We start from the raw sequence: 17,027 nt of genomic DNA on the forward strand, positions 1-17,027 counted from the left end.
GATCTAGTTCATCTGACAGTCGAGCAGAACACTTGGTCCCCTATATCAACGAGTTCTCTAAACTCGTGAGCAAGAGGGACCTGGAGGACTTTGACGGCAACACATTTGGTGAGCTGGTGGGGGCCATGCAGTATAGCGCTTTCCATCTCGGCTGCATGGCCACTTACTATAAGGCCAAGGTTGGCCGTTACGACCGGAAGATGAAGGAGGACATTCAATCGGCGATGACCAGAGCTGACGTTGCCGAGAAGAAAGCAGGAGACATGAATCTTGAGAATCTGTAGTTGATAGAGCGAGAATCTCTTACTCAAGCAAAGGCCATTACTCTCAAGGAAGAGCTGACTAAGGTCAAGGAGGATTTGCAAAGGCAGAAGGTTATGTACGAGGCTCAGATCGATTCTCTTTGCGATTTCCACCGAGTTCAGGTCGAGAACTTGAAGAAGGAAGCTGAGAACCAATACGACCAAGGACTTCAGCATTCCTAACGTTACATCATGGCCGTCCTTGAGAAGCAGCACCCTGATATGAAGATAGATGACCTTATAGCTGGTGTTACTCAACACATGGACGAGGAGGCAGCAAAAGAGGATGCCGAGGAGGTAGAGCCAATTGCGGTTGAAGAGAAAAACTCTCCTCCTTGTGCAATCCCTACTGATGTTGGTAAGGCGAGTACCCTCCCGGACGCAACTGATGATACCCCCTGCACCCGAGGTGGACCAGCCAACCGAGGCTACTCGGCTTACTAACCCGCCGTCCTCTTGAATATATCTTGTGTTATAATGAACGTTGTATGTGAAGGTTATCAGCCTTGCAAGTTATTGACAGATTAATAAAAATATTTTTAATTGCTTTCTTGTGTTGTAGTTGCAAGTTATTTTTCGTTTGAGAGTCTACTCGCCTTCGCTTGGTCGGGCAGATCCTGGCATACTTGGCTTCTGGTCTCGCCATAAGACAGGCTTTGAGACTTAGTCTTTGTATGCCTTAGAAAAATTTCCAATGCTTGGGATTCTGCTCGCCTTCGCTTGGTCGAACAAATCCTGGCATGCTTAGCTTCTGATCTTGCCATAAACAGGATTTGAGACTTGGTGAGCCTTTGCATGCCTTAGAAACTTTTTCAATGCTTGGGATTCTGCTTGCCTTCGCTTGGTCGAGCAGATCCTGGCATGATTGGCTTCTAGTCTCGCCATAAACAGGCTTTGAGACTTGGTGAGCCTTTGCATGCCTTAGAAACTTTTTCAATGCTTGGGATTCTGCTCGCCTTCGCTTGGTCGAGCAGATCCTGCCATGCTTGGCTTTTGGTCTCGCCATAAACATGCTTTGAGACTTGGTGAGCCTTTGCATGCCTTAGAAACTTTTTCAATGCTTGGGATTCTGCTCGCCTTCGCTTGATCGAGCAGATCCTGGCATGCTTGGCTTCTGGTCTCGCCATAAGACATGCTTTGAGACTTGGTGAGCCTTTGCATACCTTGGATCTTTTTCAATGCTTGGGATTATGCTCGCCTTTGCTTGGTCGAGCAGATCCTGGCATGCTTGGCTTATAGTCTCGCCATAAACAGGCTTTGAGACTTGGTGAGCCTTTGCACGCCTTAGAAACTTTTTCAATGCTTGGGATTCTGCTCGCCTTCGCTTGGTCGAGCAGATCCTGGCATGTTTGGCTTCTGGTCTCGCCATAAGACATGCTTTGAGACTTAGTGAGCCTTTGCATGCCTTGGATATTTTTTGCACAATTACAAGTGAATGAAATTCCTCGACGTTTCATTAATTGCATAATTCAACTTAAATAAGAATGCACAGCAACGAGAACAAATTGAATTAATTTTAAAACATGAGCAAGTCTTATTGGAAATATTTCCTGAGGTGCGCTGCGTTCCATGGGTGTTTCACCTCGTGGCCATCCGTGCGAACAAGCTTGTAAGCTCCGGGTCCCACTATCTGCTTGACCCTGTATGGCCCCTCCCAATTCGGTCCAAGCACTCCTTGAGTCGAGTCTTTAGTGTTCTTATTCACTCTCTTTAGCACCCAATCTCCGGCCTTGAACTGTCGTACATTCACCTTTTGGTTATAATACCGAGCGACCCTCTGCTGGTAAATGGCTGATCGTTTCGATGCTTGCTCCCACTTCTCAGTTAGCAAATCCAGATTCAGGCACATCTGCTCGTTGTTCTCCTGCTCATTAAAATGATCTGTCTGGTGCGTGGTTGTTCCTATCTCGGCTGGTACGACCGCTTCATGTCCAAAAGCCAAGGTGAACGGTGTTTTCCCAGTTACTGTTTTGTGGGTTGTCCAGTATGCCCATAAAACACCTGATAGCTCATCAACCCATGCACCTTTTTTTGCTCCAAGCCTGGTTTTTAAAAGCCTCTTGATCGTCTTGATGGCTGCTTCTACTTGTCCATTAGACTGAGGGTAAGCAGACGAGTAATACTTCAACTCTATCCCGAGGTTCTGGCAGAAATCCCTGAAGCCGTGATTATCGAACTGCCTGCCATTATCCGTTATCAAGGTATAAGGGATCCCTTACCGACAGACCAGGTTTCTCCATACGAAGTCTGTTGTCTTCTTCTCTGTGATCCTGCTGAGGGCTTCTACTTCTATCCACTTTATGAAGTAGTCTATTGCTACTATTGCATGCGTTGCTGCTCCTCGTCCCCTTGGCAACGGCCCGATCAAATCAATTCCTCATTGAGCGAATAGCCAAGGGGAGGCCATAGAGGTGAGCTTCTCTGGTGGTTGGTTAGAGAAACTTACAAAACTCTGGCAACTTATGCAGCTCCTGGTCTTCTCCTGCGCATCCTGGTGCATTGTCGGCCAGAAATATCCATGTCTTAGAACCTTGTGGGCAAGGGACCTCCTACCAGAGTGGTTTCCACAAATTCCTTCATGTACTTCTCTCAGTACGTAGTCTGTATCATCCTCATCCAAGCACCGAAGGAACGGTAGCGTATATCCTTGCCGATATAGCACCCCATCAATCATTGTGTACCTTGAAGCCTGGGCTCTGATCTTCCGAACTCGTAGCTTATCTGGTGGTAATACCCCGTTTCTAATGTATGAAGTTATCGGATCCATCCACGAGCATTTTGTTCTATCTGCATCACCTCTAAATTCTGCTCGATGCTAGGGTTGGTTTTCACTTCCAAAATGATCGACTTAGGCATTTTCGGGTCTGCTACAGCTGCCATCCTGGCCAGAATATCTGCTCGACTATTCTGCTCCCTCGGAATTTGTATCAACTCAACCACTTCGAACTTCCCCATCATCTGCCTGAATTTCTTCAGGTACTGCTCCATCTTCTCATCTCTCGGTTGAAATCTTTCACTGACATGATTTACAACCAGCTAGGAATCAGTTCTGATCTTCACCTTATCTGCTTTCACTGCCTTAGCCAATTCCAAACCTGCTATCAAGACTTCGTATTCTGCCTTGTTATTCGTGGCTGTGAACTCTAACTTTACAACATAAAAGATCTCCTCCCCCTCTGGACTTTCCAAGACAATCCCTACTCCAGACCTCTGCTCCCCTGAGGATCCATCCACTCACATCTGCCATACCCGATCTTCATTGTTGACCGTTGCAGCATCGTGTGGGTCAAACCCAACTTCGGGCTTTGTGAATTCTGCTACGAAATCGGCCATTACTTGGGCCTTTATTGTTGCTCGGGGTTTGTAGTCTATGTCGAACTCACTCAACTCTATAGCCCACTTCACGAGCCGACCAGAAGCATCCGACTTGTATAGAGTTTGTCGTAGTGGCTGGTTTATTATTATCGAGATAGGGAATGCTTGAAAGTACGGCCTCAGCTTTCGAGCAGCAACTACAAGGGCGAGTGCCCATTTCTCCAACGGTGCGTATCTGGTCTCGGTGTCGAGCAGGGCCTTGTTGGTGTAGTATATCGGATACTGAACCTCTTCTTCCTCTTTCACTAGAACACAACTTGTGGCATGATCTGATACCGCCAAATATAAGAACAACCTATCCCCATCCCTCGGTGTGGACAGCAGAGGTGCTTGCTGCAAATATTGCTTCAAGTTTTGGAAGGCTTCTTCGCATTCTGGGGTCCATTCTGTTTTCTTTCCTCTCCTTATCACTTGAAAGAATGGCTGACACTTATCTGTAGCCTTGGATATGAATCGACTTAACGCCGCCAACCTCCCCGTAAGGCTCTGTGTCTCCTTCAGGTTACGAGGAGACCTCATCTGCACGATCGCCTGGATCTTCTCGAGATTTGCCTCGAACCCCTTATGGCTCACTATGAACCCGAGGAATTTCCCTGACTCGACCCCAAAAGAACACTTTTCCGGGTTGAGCTTCATCTTGTACTTCCTCAAAAGTCCGAATGTCTCCTCGAAGTGCTTGATATGGTCCTTCAGGATTTTTGACTTGGTTATCATGTCGTCAACATACACCTCCATCGTTCTCCCAATCAGTGGCTTAAAGATTTTATTCACCAGCCTCTTGTACGTGGCCCCCGCATTTTTAAAACCGAACGACATTACCCTGTAGCAGAACAGACTCTGGTTAGTAATAAATACCGTGCTCTCCTCATCTTGCTCGAATATGGGGATTTGGTTGTATCCCGAGAATGCGTCCATGAAGCTGAGCAGGCCATGTCCAGCTGTTAAGTCCACAAGCTGGTCGATCTTTGGTAAGGGAAAGCTGTCTTTCGGGCACGCTTTGTTAAGGTCCGTGAAATCCACACACATCCTCCACTTGCCATTAGCCTTTTTTACTAACACCACATTCGATATCTACTCAGGATAATTCACTTCCCGAATGAACCCTGCTTTTAAGAGCTTCTCTACCTCGCCGTTTATAGCCTCATACCTCTCCTGATTGAAGCACCTCCTTTTCTGCCTTACTACCCGAGCACCTTTCTTTATTGCCAGCTTATGACATGCGACCTCGGGGTCGATCCCTGGCATGTCTTCATGTGTCCAAGCAAACACATCTGGATGAGCCCGCAAGCATTGCACCAACTCCTGCTTCTGCTCTTCTTTAAGCCTCGACCCAATTCGGATCGTTTTTCCCGGATCCTCTGGTCCCAGGCTTACTGTCTCCAGCTCCTCTACAAGTTCTTGTCTGCCATTCTTTGCTCCTACTCGGGCATCAAGGGATGTTAACTGCATTGCTTTCCTTGCTGCCGAGGAGTAACAGCTTTGTGCGATTCTCTAGTCTTCTCGTACCACTCCAACTACCACATTCACCTGGTACTTGAGAGCTAGATAATGGTTGGACAGCACCGCTTTGCTCGTCCTCAGAAATGGCCGACCTAGGATCATCTGGTAAGGACCCTCTTCATCGACCACCACAAAGTCTAGTATCATAGTCCTTTCTGCCAGGGAGCTTCCAATCATGATAGACAGCTCGACCACGCCCAGAGGGACCAGCTTTCCTCCTCCAAATCCCTTCAAGGAGGTATTGGTATGCTCCAACCTCAAGTCTACTATTCCCATCTCCTCCAGAGTTGACTTAAACAACACATCAACTAAGCTCCATGTGTCAACCAGTATTCGGTCAAACTTTTTGCTAGCAACGGTGGCCTTGATGACTAACGCATCCTCATGTGGGTATAGAATCCCTTCTTTATCCTCATATGTCCATATGATTAGCACTTGCTTGACTCTTGCTCATTTGGCTGCTGAGGTGTTGAAGAATACCTCTTTACTAGTCATGGCATATCTAGCATAGTTTTTCCTCGATCTGTTGGAATCTCCGGCCAACGTTGGACCCCCAGCAATCACTCTTACTATAGGCTGCTCGTGGCTCAAGTTCCTGTTACCCTGCTCCCCTTCACATGTCGAGGCCACCATCGGAAAAGTCTCATCTATAAACTCGTCCAGGTATCGATTTCTCACCAAATCTTCAACCTGGGTCTTGAGGTCTCTGCATTCTGTTGTGGTATGGCCATGAGTACCATAGAACTTGCAATAGCGTCCCCTATCCCTCCTGCTGGGTAGGTTTGTTATTGGGGTCGGGAGGTACAGTAATCCCCGATCCTTTATGACATCGTACACCTTATCCAGAATGATCTTCAAGGAAGTATACCGTCTATAGTCCTGGTTTTGGTCGATCATGTGCACTGCCCTTTCTCTGTTTGTGCCATTATGAGTTGGAGGCGGTGGCAGCGCTTCTGGTTTGCTCCCTCTACTACCATAGGGGTGTGAGTGAAGATGACCATATGCCGCATCATGCCTTCTCCAAGGCTCCCTAGCTGGTGAGCGAAGAGGTTGCGCCCTGCTGCGCTGATACTGTGGTGGCCTCTGATGAGGCTGGTAAGCGGTTACCCGACTTCCTGTATCACTACCTGAGGCATGGTGGTCCCTCCTCTTGATCGGCCTATTTCCTGGTACGGCTCTCTTCTCTCTGCTCTTTAATCCTTCCAGCTGGTCTGTCTTAATCTGTGCTGCCTTTTCCTCCTCGATTTCTATGTCTCTCTTAGCCTGCTCCTAAGCAGCCGAATATGTCTGAATAACTAGGCTTCTCAAGTTGTACCACAACCGTCCTATCTTCACTCATTCTTTCAATCCCCTTAATGCCTGAGGATGATTGAAGGCTCCCAAGTCGAGGACAGCAAGGTGGAACCTTTTGATGAATTCTCGAAGGGTTTCCTCCTCTCTCTGCTTCATGCTTGTCAGCTCCATTATATCATCTTCCAGTGTCATTGCCCCACGAAACTGCTCTGCAAACTCCTGGCACATCTGTTCGAAGGTTTTAATACTCTCCCGAGGAAGTTTCCTATACCACTCGCGTGCTCGTCCCTCTAGAGATAGTGGGAACACTCTGCATCTTTAGGCTTAGGATAATCCTTGCACCCCGGTCATGTCGTTGAAGCGCTCTATGTGTACCAACGGATCGGTTTGCCCCAAATATCTGAGGTCTGGGAGGCAAAAATCCCTTACAACTTGTATCTTATAAATGTGTGACACCTATTAATAAATTTTCTAGTAAGATAAGTTGTTCATTGACTTCATTATCATGTGATTAAAGGTTATTTAATTAAACATTCACAGTTTGTTGTGTCATCCTCATAAATTTCACGACCATTAATTAGGTTGAAGTTCTAACATTTTTAATGTCGTCATGAAAAATTCTTAATTATTTTAGCCTGGATTCCACCAAGTGGAAGGAACGCAAACAGAATATAGATTGAAATTGGCGCTTCAGTATCAGGGTCAATTGTAATAGTCGTGCTGTTTGTTTCTTTTCTTTGGCGTACGAGGCAAAGAAATAAAAAAGAACAAGGTACATAACGGTTTTATTATCGGTGATGGTACGAAAGCGACAATACTCTTGTTCTGTTCTTTGTAAAGTAAATTCATTGTGCTTGCAGAGGAGAGAGCAATTAGTCGAGAGGCTCAATTACTTAAATTGGGAGAAAGTCAAATTGGAAGCCATTACTCGTATATTTTACGAGAAGAAAAGCAAGTGGAATCCAAAGAGTTTCCTCTGTTCCCATTTGACCTCACCGTGGAAGCTACATAACATTTCTCCGATGAAAACAAGCTAGGAGAAGGGGGCTTTGGCCCTGTTTATAAGGTAATCACAAGGTTATGATTTAATTTGTTTAAGAAACTTTGCCACTATGTACAACGAGTTTATTCAACTGTCAGTCAGGTGAGCTTCTTGTTTCATGGAAACAATTCATTCTGGAAATTTGCTTACAAGGTGTATTAGCGGATGGCAAAGAAATTGCGGTGAAGAGGCTCTCAAGAACATCTGGGCAAGGCCTAGAAGAATTCATGAATGAAGTTACTGTAATTGCCAAATTACAACATAAGAATCTTGTGAGACTCTTGGGATGCTGCTTAAGGGGAAATGAATTGCTGCTCATCTATGAGTACATGCCCAACAAAAGCCTTGATTTTCTTCTCTTTGGTATGCTCCTCAAGCTTTCTATTTTCCTTAATTGCTAATCGTTTACGAGCACACGACAAGGTAAGTAAACCACTTATATAATGTTCAATTTATTATTAGATTCAACAAGGAATGAACAATTGGACTGGGAAAGACACGTTGGCATCATTAATGGAATTGCACGAGGTCTCTTATATTTGCACGAGGATTCTCGACTCAAAATAATTCATCGCGACCTCAAAGCTAGCAATATTTTACTAGATCATGACATGAACCCAAAGATATCAGATTTTGGAATGGTAAGAATATTTGGTGGAAATCAAAATAAAGCTAATACAAATAGAGTTGTCGGAACATAGTATGCCACCTCTTGAATTACTGTTTGATTTTGTTTTGTTTCTTATCAAAAACTATTTTTTATCACTTACAAAAATTTCCTTCTTTTGGTCACCATTGAAAATTTTCAGTTTAAATTAGATACTGAAATATAATATAGCATAAAAACCTCTTTATACATGTCATTTAATCTTAGAAAGTTCCAACTTCAATAGTGGATATATGGCCCCAGAATACGCCATGGAAGGACTATTCTCAGTTAAATCAGATGTCTTTAGCTTCGGAGTTCTTCTTCTAGAGATAATCAGTGGCAAAAAGAATAGCAGCTTTTATCTTTCTGAAGAAAGCCGAAGCCTCCTCGCGCATGTATGTAGCTGTCTCTACTATTCTTTATAATTGAAAAGCCAATTTTCTTAGACTCGCCTTATTTATGAACCGTGTAACGTTATTTCAGGCATGGAAACTATGGTGTGAAGGAAATGCATTAGAGCTCATGGATCCCGTGCTCAAGCAATCGTTTAATCCAGATGAAGTGTTGAAATGCATTCATATCGGGCTGCTGTGCGTTCAAGCAGACCCGGCAGACAGACTAACCATGTCTTCTGTGGTTGTTATGTTGGCAAGTGATACCGTTACACTTCCTAAACCAACCCAACCACCGTTTTCTTTCAGCCGAGTTGCTCTCAAGTTAACTCAATCCTCATCTAATATTAGAGATTGTTTTGATGCTTATTTAACCCTTTCAAATGTTTCACCTCGTTGACGCTCTATATGCTGTTAATTTACATCATTTTCATTTCTACGTTTACAACACGTTGGCCATGATCGTTTGGCACTAGTATCATCTTTTGTTCGTCATATGGTTTCATTTTCCACTGAATAGGAATCATTGTTCCCCGTTAGATTCATTTTGGCTACCACATATATATCTGCCATTCATTCACTTCGTATTTTAAATACTTAGGGAAGCAAAATGTTGCGATCGAGCAAAGCAAATATTGATCAATTAATTTCAAATGATGAACGAATCTTGACCTAATCTATTGAGGAATTTGAGGCTTAGAGTGATGTATCATAAAACATGAGGGCCCAAATAGTGAATTACATTTGGTGTGATGAGTGTTATTAGTGGATTACAGTTGGTGTGTTTTATTAAGTGTTATTAGTGGATTACAGCTGGTGTGTTGACGGTTGAGTGTGTTAGTGGATTACAGTTGATGTGTTTTATTGAGTGGAATGTAGTAGGTGAAGATGAGTATAAGTACTATAAATATGTACTAAATTCATTTTAAACATCATCCAATCATCCAATCTTCAACCAAAATTTGAGTTTTCTCGTTTCAAATTCTAATTCAGAATTTGTTATGCATTTTTTTTTTCTTTTCATGAGAATGCAAGTTAGAGCAACATCTAACAAACCGTTGCGTCATACAGTATCAATTGAAAACACAAAAAGATCAATTACTCCAAAGACTCGAACGCTGTCAAATACTTGAGGTGGTTCACCCAAGATGCTTACTTCCGCATCGAAATGCGCACTCAAAACGCTTTATTGGATCATGACGATTAAAGTCCTTAATCTCATTACAGAGAACAAAACTCTCTGGACAACGTTCGCTAATTAAATTCGAGCAAAATAAAGGGAAAATTGCTTGTGGAGCACTATTGGTCAATGGATGTGGATCCAATAATGAAGTGACTTGAGCTCTAACTCTTTATATCTCTGTCATGTGAAAAATATATCGTTAAAATTTAATTAGTTTGATATTTTTATCTAATAAGTATCAATTATAATTTTTTATTATGACCCCTCTTTTTTTATATCAGTTATTCTGTTTGTAACTGTAAAACAAATTTTAATTTACTTCAGCGTATATGATCATCATTAATTAATCAATAGTATGTTTATACTTGGACGAATTAATTTTAATGTGTGATGCAGATGTGGTCGTACAGGCATCTACAAGACTCATCTATTTGGTTTTGGTAGCCCAAGCATCATAGTTTCGACAATCGAAATATCCAGAGCAGTCTTAATGGACGACGAGCTACTTACAAGTTGTTATCCTATAGCCAAGAAGATATTGGCTGGAAATTAATATTTTTTAAATGAATTTGAAATTAACAATGCAAAAATAATAGTTTAACTCTAAGGACTGCTAAAGGGAAACTCACGCCATGTTATTCTTGCATTTTTAATTTTCAAATAAATCTAAAATATTTCTTTCCTCGCTAGCACGAAAAAAACAGGTAAAGATCCTTGAAGCGGAACTTAGTACTAGAAGGGCAATGCAGAAAAGTGATGATCGAATGACCAAGATGATGATGCCAAAAAGTTGGATGACTCGTGTCTTCTTTAGCCGATCTGAATGCTCCCTTACATGTTGAAATATGGGCCACAATATAATCACCGAAAATTTTAGAGTACATTAGAAATATTACACTTAATTAACACATACGTGACATGTATAGTTTAATTAATTATAATTGTCAATTACGTAGTGATTTTTTAAAATAAATGTACACATAAAATATTATATGCATTAATTAGATATAATGCCTCTGATATACTTTAAAATCTCTCCTACCTATTTCAACATCCATTCGTGCCCCAAAAAACCAAAGGTTATCCAATTCAATTAATTATGTTAATCCTTCCAATTGACAACTTATGAAGCACAATAATTACTGGTCTTAAACTGAACTAACGATAATGGAATATAAAATTTTCGATCTAAGTGTTAAATTGATAATTACATATGTTTTTAATTTCGTAAAGTCAATTCATATTACAAAAAATCAATTTATTACTGAAGCTGAACTCAACTTTGCGCAAGAAGGACAAGAGGGGATTATTAAAAAACGACCATCTTTGTAGAAAGGACTGAGTCTTAAAGAAATTAGACAAATGAAATATCTTGCTAGGGTATACCATATGCGGCTAGCATGATTATGTAAAATAGAATTGTATTAATTTCTATTTTACAAACAAAATAAGATGTAATTTGCAACCCCCACCAAAAAAAAAAGATGATTATATAAAAGTTGATGTTTAATTGTGATATACTTAATATCTTGTATCACTACTATATATGTAAGGAGTTCTAGTGTATATATTGTTGATTGGGTTAGTTGCGGGTTATATGCTCCTGAAATGACAATCTTTAAATATTTTTAAATTATTTTAAGTTTCAACTTATTCTCAATTTTATTAAAAAAAAAGGAAAAATATGGGCGGATTGATGAAAAATATTTTATCTTCTTTACAAAATATGAGATAAGTTGAGATTATTTTTCATCAATGGACCCTCATTTTTATTTTATCTGTTAAACAAAATAGAAATAAGTTAAAGCTTAAAATAAATTAGGGACATTCTAACGATTGTGGAGGCTAGTCCAAAATTTACACTCGTTGATTTAAACAAGAAACATCGCGCTTCTTCAATTTGCCATTTTCGGATTTTTAAGAGACGTTAACAGATGCTAACATCAAACATGAGTTTAGTCACTTCAATTAAAGCCTAATATTTATCTTAACGGGTGTATTTAAAAGGGGGTTTATGAAAATAACAGAGGGGTGTCAGAAGCACCGCTCGGCCTTTTAAGTTTCATTAATTACATTTTGGGATTTGATCTTGGGCCACCCACATGAAAAGGACCCGAACTCCCAAATCCAACACTTCATAAGTCATACTCGGTGATATACTGATATTTGGCTCTCTCAAATAATCTCACCAATTCGTAATTATCACTTTTATTTTAATATTCATTTAATGCTTGTATGAAATTACTGAAAATGATAAATAGATTTTAAGTGTTTACATAATTTCTAGACCCTTGGTTGAGATTTTATAGATTAAATGATATAGATTTATATTAGTAATCTATAATTAATATTTTCTTTTTACTTTTCTCTTTCTCTCATCATCTCCATTCACCTTCTTGCTCGTTTTTGTATCTCTTCTCTTCTAATTACAACTTTCATCTAATCCTCTACGTCTGCCTTTCATCTATTATGCTCAAATTGCAATCTAAGTGCAAGAATAGAATTATAATAAGGTGAAACAAATAGAATTTGTAGGGATTGCACAGAAACACATATTTTAATAAATAGAAAATTGTAATTTTTTGTCTATTAGTATATTGAAAGCTATATCTTCTTATTTGTTAGTGACATCCTCTTTATATATACATTACATTTAATTTTTAATTAATTCTGAAATTTTTTTCAGAATTAATCAGAAAATTATGAGAATTTCCTTATTTTTTAATTATTTTAAATTTAATTTTTAATTAATTATGATTAGAAATATTTAAGTAATTAAGTAATTAAAAATATTCTCAAATATAATATAATATATATGTGTGTGTGTGTGTGAAAAAATTGACACTCAAGAGATTTTGACGGTATTTGTATTGGTTTCAGCATTGACGATGCGAACAAAAGATGTGCGAGTGCGACTTTGAATTGCAGAGGAAGAGGATTATTGCTGAATTTGATAGCCGTCGTAAATGTTAAACATGATGAGATTGAGATCACTAAAAACTATTAAATAATTGCTACTTAACAATCCTGTTTTGATTATTATTAATAATCACAACTAATTTTCAATTTGATTGCATATAATTAAATAGTCAAACTGTAAAAAAGGATGCCAAACATCTTATCCTACTGAGGACAATTAAGGCATATGAACATGGGAGTTGTGCTATATATTCAAATTTTAATTCTATAATTTTACTCTAAATAATATAGTATTCATTCACAAATTGATGAAATAACATAATTAATTTACTTAGAACTTATTAAAAATCATCTACCACTTAATAAACGACATATTACTTACTACATTATTTGAGACAAAATTTTAGAATGTCTATTCAATTGATATGCATCTAACATAATATTTATTGATAAAGTAATATTGAAAAATTATTTATTAAAAAGAATAATACTGTGTTTACTCTATTAGAATACTTAGTTTGTACAACATTTCATGTGTCATCCATGGATTGAGTTATAATATCTTAATTAAATCAATTAATACCATACACATCATATCACAATAAATAATTAGTGCCACATAATAGTCAGATACAAATCTAATAGTATATTAATTAATCATAATACTATTGTGTTAAAAATATTGAGTGATAAAGTCAAACAACCCTTGATATTTGTCAATTTATTAATAATAGATGACATATTGTTCAATATACAAATTATTTATGTATCATAGGCCTACCATGAGAAAAACAAAATTTCAATAAAGACAAGGAATTTAATTGAAATTTTCCTACGTTATGGCCACGTAGACTTACAATTTTTATGTTATGAATAATTATGATGGCTTCTCAAGTTTATGGTTTCATTATGACAGATAATTACAATAAACTTGAATTAAAAATTGTAATTTAAAGGGAAAAGGAGACAAAAAAAATTGAATTAAAAAGTTTGTTGATTGACAGAGATTACGATTGTAAAATTCATTAACCATTGAGTTTTAATATTTGACTCTCATTATATCTCACCGGCCCCGCTAATCACTTTTATACTAATATTTATTTTATTGTTATATAAAGTGACATAAAAGGAGTAGATAGTTTTTAAGTGCATTAACATGATAATTTCTATTAATGTTTAGTTTAGCCAATCTAATTTCTTAGACTCTAATTTCTTTTAACTTTTTAAATTATTATCTCTTTTTAAATATTGTATACTCTACTTTTGTAATCATGGAGGAAATTAATTTACAGTACTCTATAGAGAATGAGGAAGGAGTATCAAATCTTTCTTTTATATAATTATGGCAATGATGGATAAGACCTTTAAAGAAAAAAAGAGATTATAGTAATTTTAAGATCTTTTTTAATAGATTTTATAAGTTCCATATAGTGACTGCTTTGGAAAAAATAAATAAAAATTATAATAAGGGTAAATTTGGGATTAAATTGGGTATATTAAGAGATAAAGATTAGTTTAAATTTTTTAATAGGTTAACTGAATAGTGAGGGTTGGTGAGATATAATAAGGAGTCAAATATCACCACTCTTAACCATTTGGAACTGCTAATTTAGAAATTCTAAAATACCTTTTTTTTAATCATAAGGATTTAAAAGAAAATAATAACAATCAAATTTCATGAGTTTATTCCTAAAAAATTACTAAAATCCTTGAAGTTTCTTGGTTTGTCTAATAAAACGTTGAATACAAATTTGAACCAAAAGGAATAAAATGTGACGATAATTCAAAGAATGTTGTTTGAAGGATAAAAGTGGGAGCATGATTGGATACAATTATGTGCAAATCATTAATCATCCTCTCCTTGACACTAGAGTTGTAAACAAGCCTTCTTGAGTTGTGATTCTAAGGAACTCATAAACAATCTGTTTAGGTCATCACGTGGTAGGCAGGTCGCTTTGCAGGTGTGCTCGCACAAGGATCTCGCGAGGAGAAACTCAAACAAAGTCAACTTGAAGACTCAATCAAGAGTCAACTTGAGGATTCTCTTCGAAAAATCAGGGCAAGATCCTGATAGACTAACAACTACTCTCTCTTATCTAGGAACATGAGTCTCGGTCCTCTATAAGAACCTATGGAAATTCAAAGTAGGTAAGTTTTTCTATTTTCTTTGTCTAAACTCTTTCACTTTCTTTCTCTTCTCTCATTTCAAATTTTTTTTTCAGTTAATTTGAAATTTCGTTAAAAAAAGCTTTTTTTTTTTTTTTTCAAAAGCAATCAAAATTAAGCCACATGAGTTGTGGCATAAGTTTTACCTAAAAGAAATGATTATTGACTTGAGCATCGGAGGGTTCACACCGAAAAAAACATTCAGCGTCCCCCTAACTGTTTATGTGAATGCAGGTCAGTTTCGTAGAAGTGCTTGTGGTCGCAAGAATCTGCTCAAGCAAAGGAAGTGCAAGCCAAAGTTGTTCCCATTAATACAAATTTAAGTGTTTGCGTGGACATCTGGTTGCAACTCTTCCACCAACCAGATTTCTGCATCAACTAACATGATAAAAAAATGAAAATTAACTATAAACTATATGCTTAATTAAAAAAAAATGAAGATTAACAATAAACTATATGCTTAATTGAAAATCAAATTAGATAACTGCAGTTTACCACTCACATGTCGTACATCAAATGAAAACTCTTCAAAGTAAAATATAATTAAATGTTTGATTTGATCAAACGTTACCTGTTCCATAAGACTTTAGTGAAATTTTTGTATAGAAGTATATATGTATATATATAAAATATTTATACTTGACTTGATCAAATGTTGCCTGTCTCAGCAGACTTTAGTATATATATTTCCTTGCTCAATTTCTCATCGACTGAAGTTTAATTTTCGTCTCTACCTCTCAATCAGCATATAAGGTTGTACTAGTATATATATATAATTACCACCTTGCTTTACTTTTACAGAAAGAAATATTCAGCCAAATCGTGCTTTTCCGATTTCAAAATCCAGAATGACGATGCTATTTTCGGCCTCAATAATAACTCTTCGCTTGTTTCTCTTGCTGGCCATTCTATCCCATTCCCATGTTATAATGTCACAGACTACGTTTGTTGACGAAAACATGGTCCTGACTTGCCCTGCATCAATTAACAATATTAATACTTCTTCCTACGCGTTCATCCACAACGTCCATAGCCTCTTCAACCGAAAGCTTCACTCTGAAGCCGGCAACTCCCTCTATTACAGCGCCACAGAAGGCCATTTTCCTGACACAGCTTATGGTCTTTATCTTTGTAAATTCGACATTACTTTCCAGTCCTGCCAAAGGTGCATAGCTACAGCGGTCAAAGCCGTGATGAAAAAATGTAACGGCACCAGGAAGGCAATTATATGGTACCGAGAGTGCATGGTTCGCTACTCCGACAAGTCTTTACCCATCATGGATACTTCCACAGTCCTTTGCATGTACATAGTACGAAACGTTTCTGTACCGAGAAACGTTACTGGGATCTTGGCTCAGTCCTTCAAAGACGTAATTGCCATGCCAAGTTTAAGTTCTTTCAGCTATGCGACCAAAGAGACTACCATATCTAGGTTTAATACACTGCATAGTTATGGGCAATGCATACCAGTATTGTCTGCAGACGACTGTACGGAGTGCCTAAATAAATCTGTTGACTGGGTTTCCAAGTGCTTCATCCAGCGGGGTACGGGATTTGGTAGAATTATTTTGCCAAGTTGTAACATTGGGTACGAGTTGCACTGATGCAGCTGTAAATTGCCAACCGTACGTGGCAACTATATATGTATGTTACCAATAATTGCCCTGGCGTATACAAAGAATAAACAGGCTCATGCATATGATAATGCATGTGAATTTTACTATTAAAATTGCAGTAACATTGGTCATTGTATAAAACTTGTATTAATATTGTTGCTTGATATACAACAAGTTTATGATTTTCCAACAACCTTTTAGATTAGTTGATCAACACCTCCTCATCTTATTTTTAAGGTATAAGGTTCGAGTCTCTCTATATATTTACTGATATTTATTCTTATTATTTTTTAATTTTCTTTCGCCTTTAATTGTGTATTGCTTTGGGCTTTTTGGGTGTTGGACTGTTGGTCTTTAATTTATTATTGGAATATGTCTTTGGAGACCTCTCAGAATTTCTCATAAATCCCTTTTCTAGTTGAAATTACCAAAATGACCAAAAACTAATTTATTCATTTCTTAATTATTGAATGAAAATTTAATTAAACACTTAAATAAATTATTCCTTCAACAATTTTTTTACATCCATCTTGTTTTATAATTTATATTTATATTTTAATTTAATCAAAAATATTTTTTAAAAAATTATA

General features: G+C 38.0%; 3 protein-coding genes across 5 annotated transcripts in view; all 3 read left to right on the forward strand.

The window, feature by feature from the left end:
- LOC102629341 (cysteine-rich receptor-like protein kinase 8) overlaps nt 1-17,027 on the forward strand; it is a 34,646-nt gene that overhangs the window by 11,098 nt on the left and 6,521 nt on the right. The gene's annotated exons all lie outside the window — the stretch shown is intronic.
- LOC127899703 (cysteine-rich receptor-like protein kinase 10) lies at nt 6,820-9,083 on the forward strand. The gene is made up of 6 exons (XM_052433381.1): nt 6,820-6,855; nt 7,504-7,523; nt 7,661-7,875; nt 7,975-8,212; nt 8,406-8,556; nt 8,645-9,083. Exons 1-6 carry the CDS (start codon nt 6,820-6,822, stop codon nt 8,951-8,953), a joined length of 969 nt encoding a protein of 322 aa, XP_052289341.1. The 3' UTR covers nt 8,954-9,083.
- On the forward strand, nt 15,551-16,621 carry LOC102629625 (cysteine-rich receptor-like protein kinase 25). The gene has a single exon (XM_006468167.3). The coding sequence runs from the start codon at nt 15,670-15,672 to the stop codon at nt 16,423-16,425; it is 756 nt and encodes a 251-aa protein (XP_006468230.3). The 5' UTR covers nt 15,551-15,669; the 3' UTR covers nt 16,426-16,621.

The sequence above is a fragment of the Citrus sinensis genome, chromosome 2, assembly GCF_022201045.2.
Source record: "Citrus sinensis cultivar Valencia sweet orange chromosome 2, DVS_A1.0, whole genome shotgun sequence".
Classification (NCBI taxonomy): Eukaryota; Viridiplantae; Streptophyta; class Magnoliopsida; order Sapindales; family Rutaceae; genus Citrus; species Citrus sinensis.

What these genes read in the sequence shown, in the direction of transcription:
- LOC127899703 (XM_052433381.1), top strand. Translation starts at nt 6,820, where the DNA reads ATGTCGTTGAAGCGCTCTATGTGTACCAACGGATCG. An exon ending in CCTTGATTTTCTTCTCTTTG is followed by an intron (nt 7,876 to 7,974) that starts GTATGCTCCTCA and finishes ATTTATTATTAG; the next exon opens with ATTCAACAAGGAATGAACAA. An exon ending in GCCGAAGCCTCCTCGCGCAT is followed by an intron (nt 8,557 to 8,644) that starts GTATGTAGCTGT and finishes ACGTTATTTCAG; the next exon opens with GCATGGAAACTATGGTGTGA.
- LOC102629625 (XM_006468167.3), top strand. Translation starts at nt 15,670, where the DNA reads ATGACGATGCTATTTTCGGCCTCAATAATAACTCTTCGCTTGTTTCTC.